This window comes from Saccostrea cucullata, unplaced genomic scaffold (assembly GCF_032062105.1).
Source record: "Saccostrea cucullata isolate Sc308-1 unplaced genomic scaffold, CSIRO_AGI_Scuc_v1 ctg13609, whole genome shotgun sequence".
Lineage (NCBI taxonomy): Eukaryota > Metazoa > Mollusca > Bivalvia > Ostreida > Ostreidae > Saccostrea > Saccostrea cuccullata.
The window spans coordinates 2949-15681 of NW_026920190.1; the positions used below are offsets into that span (position 1 = coordinate 2949).

Consider the following 12733-nt stretch of genomic DNA (forward strand, 5'->3'; position numbering starts at 1 on the left):
TCTACAACTTTTAAAAAGTTTTATTTTACAACTAAATACATTGACCAAAATTTTAACTTTTTAAAGATATAAATCTGCAATTTTAAATATTCTGAATTTCTTTTTTTCCAAAGAATATTATTTAAAACTTATATTTATTCCTTTAACAAAACATTTCATATACATATACTTCTCATCACGTCTCATAATTGTAGTAAAACTTGTAAGTTACTCGAGTGAGATGTAGCAGTTGCATCCATAGCAGAAGCAATTGCGTCTATAGTCCTATGAACGCAATTGCTGACTGCATGTTTATAGTGGGAAAGCAGTGAGTATGCAAATATATAAATTTGACTGATGCTGATGATTGAATATTGATCTGATTTGATATATGAATTTGATTGATGTTGATGATTGAAGATTGATTTGATTTTATATAGCAGGGGGCAAAATTGGCCACCTTCACTTGGTATTGATGGCGGATGTTCCATGAGATGAGATCTCATGGAACATTTGGCAGAATTTTGCATAGAATTCCATCTCCGGGGGCACTGTTTTTTTCCAGGTCCCTCGGGCCAAGATGGTAGTTCTACTGCTTGTGTATATGTTTGTGTGTATGCTGCCATATCTTTGTATGATCGGCGCATAATTTGTTATTGATATTAGTTGAATTATTTGCAATAAACGGCCACGACAAGCTCGCCAAACAATAAGTATAGTTTCTATAAATATCTAAAGGAATTACAGGTATGACCTTCCATGCTTCATGCACTATCTACGCATAGATTTACATGCATATTATAGGTACATTTCTATTTAGGTTGAATATTCACAGTCTCGAAATAATCGAATTTAAACAAAATAACAATTTTCAATATTTGAAAGGAATTCAAAATGGAGCAATAAATTGGACGGTTGAAGTTGTTTTTCGAATTACTACAGTAATAATAACTATTTTAATTATTAAATAGTTGATGTTTTATCCGAACCTAAATGAGAAAAAAACTATTCCACGGTTTCTAAGTTTATTTTTAACTTTCAGCTTGAAAATATAATTGTATACTTCACCTAGAATATTTCGCCTTCGACAGATGTTCACTTTTAACAATGAAAGAAGCATTTGTTTTTACTTCTACTCAAAAAACGATTAATTATTCGAATTATTACAAGGCAGAAAAACGAAATCATACAAAATATTTTAGAACTTTCGACTAAAGAGGTTCTTGTGTGACGAAGCCTTTGAAAGTGTTTTGAGAAGTGCACTTCATTATTTAGAAATGTCGTTCAAAGTACGTTCAGTCTTCACGAGGTCTGGAATTGTCGGTGATTTGTTAAATTGTATTTTATGCAATAAAGAAATCAAAAACAGTACTGTACAAGGATATTAAAATTCATCAACATGGAACGATATATTTTCAGTATTTTCATGCTGTATTTAAAGATCGCTAGAGGTAAGTGTTTCAAGTCAATACCATTCTACCTGTTTCTTTCAGCCTTTTCATTTAAAAAAAATCTAGTGAAACTTTTTTATTTGAACAATGTAATTTATTTTTTGCTTCTTTAATTCCTTTTATATTATTTCATTATGTAAATGTATTCCATTCATGTTTAGAGACAATACGTCCAACCGAATTAAACAAAAGCTGTAGTTAGTTCATGTGTAAAGATCATGTTATACCTCTTACATCTTTAATTCCTTTTACTTTGACGAAGAAACGTAAGTTTCAAGTTTCTGTTTCCGGACATGAAGAGCCTCAATCGAGAAACAAAATATATTAAAACTACAAGTAATTAGAAAAAAACTGGCGAAGATAGACTCAAGCAATTATTTCGAAATACCTAATTTCATTAAATATTGTAAGATTTTATGTCTTTAAAAAAGAAAAACCCTAGAAAAGAAGGTCTTTGTCTCTCTTTCTCTCACTTAGGTGATCTATTGCTTTCTGTTTTCGTGTGTCATCGTGCTATGTGTGTTAACATTTAATAATTTTCGGCTTCTTCTCTGGACACATAATTTTCGGCTTCTTTTCTGGACGCACTGGTTCATTTTTAAAACAAATGTGGCATTAAGCGTCTATGGGCGGAAAGGAACAAAATGTCTCCAGCCCCCCGAGGGGTGGGATTAAAACCACAAAAATTACCTTTATCCTAAAAATCTTTCCTCTTTACTCCTGGACATCAAGCAGTCATACTGTTGGAATAATTATAATAAGCACAGAGTTCTGTATCAAAATTGTGGAATGCATGGCCCTAAGATTAGGGCTTCTGTTGTTAGGACAGGGCTATGTTGATTATATAGTGAAAATGCATGAATTCTTTGAAAATCTTTTATTATGCTCCTGGTTAATAAGCAAACTTTATGTATAGTTATGAAGAGGTAGGGTAATAAGCATAGAGTTCTGTATCAAAATTGTGGAATGCATGGTCCTAAGATTTGGGCTTCTGATGTAAGGATAGGGCTGTGTTGATTATGTATTGAAAATGCATGAATTCTTTTAAAATCTTTTATTATGCTCCTAGTTAATAAACAAACTTCATGTATAGTTATGAAGAGGAAGGGTACCTCTTCCATAATTGTACATTTCAAGGGTCAGGGGTTCTGGTATAAGGATGGAACTGTTTTGATTATATAGTAAAATGCATTACCGGTAATTCTTTGAAAATCTTCTCTGTTCCTGGTTGTGAAGGATAAATGGTTTTCATATAGCCCTTTAAGTTGCTCCCTGCGAAATTTAACATCCAATTAAAGATACAATGCAATCCATTCAGACAAAAATCCATTTTTTAAATTTTTTTATAGATTAAGACTAAATTCAATCTTTTCATACAAAGTGTCGAGGTTTTCTTTTCTATGTTTAAACTTTAGCCTGGGGGTAATCTCAGAACTAGCAGTATTTTTATAGAATTATATCGCCAGTTGAAAGAATGGGGTGACACTTATGATCTGTCCTGTCCTAAATTGGAGCTTTGTCTCGTTTTGGACGTTAGGTTTTAAGAGCCATTCTCTGTAATGATTTGAAATTTTATATAGGAGCTGTGGCACGCATAGTCTTAGAATTTCTCCAAACTCTCTATGATAAAAGTCATTGATACCCTAAACTGAAATCAGGCAAAAATTGGTTGCTATGTTTTATAGTTACCATGGCAACATGTCTTAAAGTTCGAAAAATTGCATTTTTTAACATGTTTAGGGCCCCATAGTTAACATTTGCGGCAAAGCAAACAATTGGCAATGACTGTTTCTAAAAGTTGAAGGTCAGATGTCTCAAATGCATGATAAACATGTTTGGTAAATCAACTATTACATACATTACTATGGTAACAAATTATTCAAAAGTAAAAAAAAATATTCATTGAATTTTATAAAGTCATACACGTAAAAATTAAAAGCAATTATAGATGAAATGTGACCAAATAATAGAAAAAAGAGCCTTGAAACATATAACAAGAACAAAATATGATATTTCATTTTGGTTGGCAATGGTTGCCAAGGTTTTTATACCACAGAGAGCCTTCAAAGTAACACTCTGTATGTTTAAATCTGATCCTATCTTTTAAAAAAGCACATTTCCTCATAACTAATGATCAATTTTTAAAGATGTTGGTGTGCTCCTAGTATTTCCATTTGAAAAAAATCAGATTAGATTCTTTAAAAAGAGCGTTGCTATGGAAATAAGCAGAAAATATATGCTTAAAAACCTGAAAAATATTTTTTTTCCTTGGATACGTACCCTGAAATGTAGATTCCCAAAACTTTTATGATTGATATTTATTAACAGCTAACCTGACTTTTAATTTTGACTATCATCCAATCTCTAAGTGGATGCAAGAAGTTGGCACACAGGGTTTAATATTGATATAAAGTTCACAAAATCGAACATTTTCCCTTCTTGGTAACCATAGCAACAGTGTTTTTTTCTTTATCAAATTTTATCAATATATGATATTCAACTTTAGTTCTAACATATAAGTACCATTCAAGCTGAGTCCTTTAATTTGTTTCTTGATTAAATGGCAATTTACTTCTTAATGCAGCGAAAAATAAATCTCTTTTAAGCACTGGTTTCCATATTAACACTGCAAAGTAGCAATTATACCCAATTTTTCTTATGGTTTTGGTGTTGCAAGGTCCTAAGAATGCATATTTGCCAGTCTTAAATTTTCATGTCTTTCCTCAAGACAGTAGCATTAACCGAATCTTAGTTACTTGTTTTGCATGGTTACACTGCGTTACCATGGCAACCATAAAAGTTATTTATAGAATAATATTGCTTATACTTATATACCTATGGTCAAACATTTTCATTGTTTTTATTAAGTCGTTGATTGAGTTTTAGCATGTAACACCTATCATTAGTGAATACGGAGTGTTTTTCAGCATATTTCAGCTTTTAAATGTATTCCAAATGTACCCTTGGTTATTACCACTTACTTAGAGATATATTCTAAACAGTTTCTTTACAGTATAAGTGACATCAAGGTGTCACGTTTATGTGAGAATGGTTTGTTTGCTTTTTCTAGTTTTTACTAAGCCACAGTCAAGATTTAAAGTGGCTGAAAATCTCTATTTTTCAAACTTTTCCGGCTGTTGCCATAGCAACCGAGACACATAGCAACGAAATTTTGTTTGATGATTGTTTCTAGTGTCAAATACTAAGCATGGGCGAAGATTCATCAAAATCGGTGACCATGCGTGGCAACGAAGTTTAAGTGGTTACAGAGAATGGCTATTAAATGTTGACTTGTCTATAAAGAACATTTTATCATTTCCAAACTAATTGAATTACGATTCGATGTCAACAACTTGAAACACACTAGTATGTCAGTTCTTCAAAGACTAGGAAAATTTACAGTTACTGCATTAGTTCGGAATTTCTATTTAAATGAACTTGGAATCCTCCTGTAGATGTTAGGAAATTTCTTTTTTAAAAAAATCAAGACAACTCTCAGACTTTGATTTTCTATACAAAAATCTTAAGGGAAACTTGAGCTTAGGTAGAAAGCCAATAGATAACAGTATTTTGAGATATATTTCGGAAAATGTAGATTGATTGATTGATTGTATACTGTTTAACGTCCCTCTCCAGAATATTTAACTGATATGGAGACGTCAGCATTACCGGTGAAGGGCTGCAAATTTAGGCCTATGCTCGGCACTCGGGGCCTTTGAGCAGGGAGGGATCTTTATCGTGCCACACCTGCTGTGACACGGGGCCTCGGTTTATACGGTCTCATCCGAAGGACCGCCCCATTTAGTCGCCTTTTACGACAAGCAAGGGGGTACTGAGGACCTATTCTAACCCGGATCCCCACTGGGGAAAATGTAGAACATTTTAAAATAATTGATAAATTTTAGTTGTAACACGTCAATTGATTGGGTAAAGATAAACCCATTTTTTATAACATAACTTGCCCACGTCACAATGAGTGACGTCAAAAACATATTACTCCGCTTGATGTTAAAATTTAAAATATGCTAAATTTGAAGCACTTTTCCGGAGGAAAAATTGTCTCATTGTCTACACTGAAATTCAATTTAAAGGAATATAGCTTATTTCAACTTTTGCTATACGACATTTGGGGGTTTATTAAAAAAAAAGTAAAATGCCTCAAGTTATGTTATATCGTATAACAAAAGTTGGAATAAGCATTATTCCTTAATGACAATGAAGTCTTTGAGAACGATTCATAAAAATTATTGCAGTAGTCTGTCATTCAGGAAAAGGAGATTAAAAGACAATCTTATATTTAAGAGCCTGTCTACGAGAAAACCATGCAGATATATAGAAAAATGCTCTGGTAGGCAGTCTCAAGAACAAAATAATTTTTATTATTTACTTAAAGGACACCCATTGAAAGTCAGAAATATGTTGTTTATTTTTGCTTGGGTTGTTTCTATTTTTAGTAACAGCCAATAAATCATTTTGGTCAATATTCAAGGGAAAATGCAAAAAAGTTGGTGTAAAAATGACAATTTCAATATTTAAAAGTAAAAAAGAAAAAAACAATATAAAAATAAAAGGCCGATGTTTTCTCATAGAGCTAAGTCGTAAAATTAAGTTGGAATCAATTTTTTATCCAAACAATATGTAAAATCCACCTTTGGACTCTCAAGGACGGGAAAGTAATATCGTAATGAAATTACCTCAAATTCAAATGATGGAAAAATTCATGATTTTATAAATTTAAATTTTAACGGTAATTTTAATGAATTTTGTGTAAAATATTCACAAATATAAACAAATAAAATTATTTTCAAATTTATAAAAGCTATAAATATTTTTTCCCTGCTTTTCCTGTGAAAAAAAAACCGTATTTTACTATTTATTTAGATTTTGTTAGAATTATCTCCCCTGTTGCGCTCTTCTGTAGAGAAGGTAGATAATGATTATGTTTACGAAGTCATCTACTAATCGTTTTAGGCATAAATCATATGTGCTTTGAAGAAAATTGTCCTTTCCTGTGAATGTAATTTGTTACGTAATATACTAGTGGCCTATGTATAAAATACATTAAAAAAATTATGAAATCTTATATTTAAGAGCCTGTCTACGAGAAAACCATGCAGATATATAGAAAAATGCTCTGGTAGGCAGTCTCAAGAAAAAAAATAATTTTGTTGTTTATTTTTGCTTGGGTTGTTTCTATTTTTAGTAACAGCCAATAATTCATTTTGGTCAATATTCAAGGGAAAATGCAAAAAAGTTGGTGTAAAAATGACAATTTCAATATTTAAAAGTAAAAAAGAAAAAAACAATATAAAAATAAAAGGCCGATGTTTTCTCATAGAGCTAAGTCGTAAAATTAAGTTGGAATCAATTTTTTTGTAAAAACCCCTATACAGAAGGCTGTCCCGAGGGCACAAATATTGGCATGGTGCCAAGAAATGATAATGGTTCATTTTTTGTCAAATTTAGGGATATATTTCTTAGAAAGTGACGCTTCTTTTTTCAGAATTTTATGCATTTAAGAATCTCTAGGATATTATCCAAACAATATGTAAAATCCACCTTTGGACTCTCAAGGACGGGAAAGTAATATCGTAATGAAATTACCTCAAATTCAAATGATGGAAAAATTCATGATTTTATAAATTTAAATTTTAACGGTAATTTTAATGAATTTTGTGTAAAATATTCACAAATATAAACAAATAAAATTATTTTCAAATTTATAAAAGCTATAAATATTTTTTTCCTGCTTTTCCTGTGAAAAAAAAACGTATTTAACTATTTATTTAGAGTTAGAATTATCTCCCCTGTTGCGCTCTTCTGTAGAGAAGGTAGATAATGATTATGTTTACGAAGTCATCTACTAATCGTTTTAGGCATAAATCATATGTGCTTTGAAGAAAATTGTCCTTTCCTGTGAATGTAATTTGTTACGTAATATACTAGTGGCCTATGTATAAAATACATTTAAAAAATTATGAAATCCATCGGGATCGATATACGGTTCCGTAATCACATGTAAACATTATGGCATCTTGCGACGTTTTGTTGTTGTACGTCCTCAAAAAAAGATTCAGGTGCGTGAATTGTCAACGAGTCTTCAGATTCTGGCTCTGATTTTGATGAATATGATTCTGACAGTGAACATTCATTTGGTAGCGAGACGGATGTAGTGATGATGGTCCCGTGATGATGATACCGAATCAACAATTTTTGAATTTGAAAAAGAAACAGGTAGTTGGATCTTGGTTTATAATACTATGTACCTTATAAAAAGGCTTATTGATATGTAAAACATAAATAAATAAACAATTTTGATGGGGACTTGATTATGTACAAGAGAAGATTTTTTTAGAAGACAATATCAGGTCTGGTACAATATAGCTATGTAGCTTGATTTACTTACTTAGTTAGCTTTATTAACCTACCTTAAGTAGCTTTATTGAGCTCTGTACCAAAGTAATTTATTTCTATAAAAAAATTCTACCTACGTAGCTAAATCTAGTGATTGTACTGGACCTGAATATATACCTAGCAAACCTGTCAAGGGAAATTTCAAGGTTGGTACATATACATATAGCAACAAAAATATCTGCATAAATTCAACAATATTGCAAAATATTCAGATCTGCAGAATTATAAATAGCATGAGGAGCCTTTGTGGGGTGATGAAGAGGGAATGAAAAGTTGAATAGGTCCAGGGTTTTCAAAGACTGTTTACTAATAGGGTACGTTAAGCATTGGATAGATGGGTCTTCACTGTCAATTAAATCACCATTATTGCCTCAGATGTGGGATACATGATTATAAAGAATCTCATTTAACCAAAATATTTTTTTCACATATTTATGAGATGTTATGAAGATGGCTACATTTATGATTTTCGGCTTTATGGAATAGTAGAATTTTCTTATGAGAGATCACAATTATTAGAAAAAAAAGTTGTCAAATACTTGTGCAGACTGCAGACTTTTCAAATTAAAGGTCACCAAGTATTCCTTGACAGGTTTGTGTTTAAAACAACTAATATTATAAATATAAGTCTGGGAAATTATACTTTGTAAAGAATATTTCATTTCATTCTTATATTTCTCGTGCAATTTCAGATTATTCAAATTCATTTCCCTGGTTAGGGCTGGGCTTTACAATGGGATTTCAGCTGTGGAGCTATAAAGAATTACTACATATGGTTTCCAATGTAGTTTTGTAATGAGAAGAGGAGAGACAATGCAGCAAAACCATTACCAATTACTTCCCACTGCTGAGAAAATGGTAAAGATATGTTATATCTTATCTTATTTTAAAAATCTTAGAATATGTCTAGTATGGTTTATTTCAATTTTATTTTAGAACTGTCCTTTTTCACAGGTACATGCTTTGTGTACTGCTTTTGTGTATTTAGAGACAGTCCAGTTCTTCTTTAAACCAAGTGTGGAAATTTCAGTGCTTGTTCAATTTCTCCAGAAGTTATTGGATGCTACATAGGAAGAAAATGGGGTCTTACTGAACAGAATGGTTTGGATACACATTATAGATTTTGAAAGCTTGAGACCTCAAGATCAACCCAAATGGTGTACCAAACATGAAGAAAAAAAGACAGTTTATGATTGAAGAAGCTTGTGTAGTTGCCAAAATTTCAGGGTATTTCATATATGTTAACGTATACGATTTTATTGGTACATGTACTTAAACATTGTTAATATCTTGATATTTAATATGTATCAGGTCTTACTTGCAGGAATACACAAAAATTCAGAGTAAATTTTAAGTGTTTGTTATGATAGAATGATCAAAGTTCAAGGTCAACAGTGCTTTAGTTTTACCAAATATAACACTATTATAAAGACTAATTTCCTGTGATTTTTTCTTTTAAATCCTATCTTAATTTAGAACCATGATGTATAATTAGGCCAGTAAATTTTTTTAAAGCATACAAAATTTCTAGGTCATTTTAATTTTAGAAGTGAATATAAAATATCAGGAAGCAGTCAAGCATTGTAATTTTTTGTTGTTGAATGTACTTAGTTATTGAGTAATATTCAAATTTTAATCTGCAATGAAATTAAAAATTATAAATGTTATAATTTGTTAATTTTTAAAACTTGGTGTTCGAATTCATTCATTTTGAGTTTGTTGCCATGACAATATGTCTGTCAAGAAAATGGCTATGATATTCCTTTTTGTTCAGTTTGACCCTTGACCTTTGACATTGTGACCTCAAAATCTAAAGGGGTCCACTTCTTTTCAAGAAACCAGTGTACTAAATTTGATGTCATGTCTGTCAAGCAATGGGTCCGCAAGATTTTGAATGATTAAAATCTACATACTGGTATGTCGAGAATTATAACCCTTGACCTTTGACCTTGTGAACTCCAAATTAAAAGGGGCCATCTACATATTAGTAGGTACCAGTGTACTATGTTTATTTATCTATTAAACAAATGTTTTTTTTTTTAAAGATAAGAGAGGACACACTTGGTCTACTGATTGACCAACAGGTACTAAGCAGTATGTGAATATCACCCTGCTCAAAGAATATGTAAAATAATACAATTCTGGAACCCCCCCCCCCTCGAATTAACCCCATTTAACCCCTAAGAAATAATTATTGATTGAAAACAAAAATGTACAATATACTGGTATTTTTCAACAGCAGAATTTAAATTTTTGACAATATTTAAATCAGCAAAATAACTCCTTGCTGAAGTTCAGGGATGGAAAAATTTGAAAATTCACAAAAAAATGTCCAACTTTAAGTAAAAAGTACAGCAAAATGTTTGAGAGTCCAAAGACAGATTTTTTATATAATGTAGACAGACATGTTGTCTAATAATTGGTATGAGATTGAGTTGATTCTAAGCGTCACTTTCTGAGTTATAGGTATTTGAAAAGTGAATATTTTCATCAGTTTTCAAAAATCTGGAAATATGCCAGATTTGTGACCTTTTTGCACTTAAACGGGAGCACAGTATGTGATTATGAAAAATTTTCTGAAACAAGTGTATCTTGTTACTTTCAACCATATATGGATATTTTATATCATTACCAAGTAAAATGCTGAATTTTTAAATATAAAATTCTATAAAATTCATGTTTTCACCCTGCCTAAGGACCAAGAATTCTATTTTTAGTAACAGTGTCTATTTAACCCCTAAAGTGAGACCACACTGAAAAAAAATTTGTGGCAAAATATTTCATATTATAGAAGAAATTTACACACAAAACATGAAGTTGATCAGAGAACCTTGCTCCCATAACCTTTTGCATGGTTTTCTCGTAGACATGCTCTTAACATATTTATGTAGCTTCCTTAATTACATGTTACCAAACATTTATTTTCTTCTAATTTTTTTCTAGTTCACTTACTGAACTCACAAAACGTCACGGTGAATAATGTGACTACGAAGGAGGGTGAAAGTGCCATATTTGTTTGCGGACAGACAGGAAATAATACTGACTACAAATGGTATAAAAATGAAAAAGAAATTTTAGGGGAGGATAGGCGCGTCACCATATCGCAAGAAGGGAAGTAAGTGAAAGGAATATATTATGTTGGTTTTGTAGAATGCAAATGAATTATCAACTTTCTAGATTTTGAGATCTATTTATAAAGACAAGTATAAGACAAGGGTTGAATTGGTTGAGAACAAAGGTTTGTTTTTCCTTTTCAATTTGTAGACTATCTATCGATCGCCTAAAATTGCAAGACATCGGCTGGTATGCATGTGAAAAGGAAAGCAAAATTCAAACAAAATGGTTTCTTTTGGTAAACACGGGTATGTTTTATTTATTCTAGGAATAGAATATGCTTAGAATGTGTCTATTTCGGAAATTATTCCGTAAAAAAAAGATATATGGCAAACCCTGCCGTTTGATGAACATTATCAATTTTTGAATTGAAGAAATATTACAGCAGCGATATGAAGATCACTTTTCTCTTTCATTTATAATTTTACTATAGCATTTGATTAACGTTAAAAGATAACTGATCAGTTGACTGTGCAAACCACTTAAGGAACCATTGCGTGATTTATACATTTTTGTTTCTGATAGACGACCAGTACATTTATCTCCTTGACTGAGGACGATCTTACCGTGGCGCTAAAGGAACTACCTTAAAATATTGCAACGTATTAATTACCAAGAAATAGGGGTGTTACAGTTCATTTACATATTTACACAAAATTTCACAGAAAATTTATATCCATTACTTACACATTACTTACTCACGTAATGGTCATTACATCAGTGCTCCTACTTAATGCGCCTAATTCTCATCCATCTTTATGAAATCCAAAAGCTGAACTCAACTCTCATGTAATAACTGAGGTTTCTAGAAAAAGTAATGAGGCATCGATAGGGAGCCATCTCATCGAAAAATATAAACAGACATGAGATTTGAGTGATGTCAAACTTCATTTACCCGTTTTAATTACAGTAATGAATGCCCAGAAAGCATGATTGATAGATACCAAAAGTAAATGGAATTATAGTGAGATTATTTTATGAAAAATTATCATAAAATATATTGTAAAAAAAATCATATAGGTGATTCATAAAAAGATAAAGTCATGGACATTAAAAATGAAATTTGAAATAAGTTTAAAATATTAAATACGTGTCCTATAAACAATTTTTTCAGTGTTTTTTACGGCGTTCTTGTAAATGGACCCAAACTGGACTAGTGTTGGGGGAGAAGTTTACATGGATACTTGAATTCAATACCATTTTCTTAAATTGAAAAAAAAAATCCAGTTTAAGGATATCCATTTGGAACTAATCATACATTAATTTAACTGCACTTTTCAGTTGGCTGCTACAGGAATACATTAGGACGGTTTTATACTGGCAAAGTGAACGTGACAATCTCGGGTCGAATTTGCCAGCCCTGGGGTTCACAGATTCCACATAATCATAAGTTTGGCTGGCTTTATACTGAGGAGAACTATTGTCGTAATCCGGACGACGAATCAGTGGGCCCGTGGTGCTACACTATGGACAAAGAGAAGCGGTGGGAAAGCTGTGGCATTCAATTATGCAGTAAATATTTATATATACCTATATTTTTCTGTCAACACTCTGCATGTGTTTTAAATCAAGTTTCCTTAAATTTACGAATTCATCCTCTTTAAGTCAGTCATCAAAGTTGTTAAAGTGGTCTTATGCTCTCTATTATCGTCTTTTGTTTATTTGTCGTATGTGTTTTTGTTTCACACAAACCTTGGAAAACATTTCCAAAATTGCTGAAGTAATTTCCACTGACTTATTGCATTTGAGTTTAAACAATAGAGAACGTATCTAAA

At 31.5% G+C, this 12733-nt stretch overlaps 1 protein-coding gene across 1 annotated transcript; it reads left to right on the forward strand.

The window, feature by feature from the left end:
- Positions 1–1251: 1251 nt before the first annotated feature.
- On the forward strand, positions 1252–12470 carry LOC134244681 (plasminogen-like; the record flags this gene model as incomplete). Its single annotated transcript, XM_062726942.1, has 4 exons — positions 1252–1430; positions 10788–10959; positions 11109–11206; positions 12240–12470. Coding segments are annotated over exons 1-4 (553 nt in total), but the record flags the coding sequence as incomplete, so codon positions are not given.
- Positions 12471–12733: the final 263 nt, after the last annotated feature.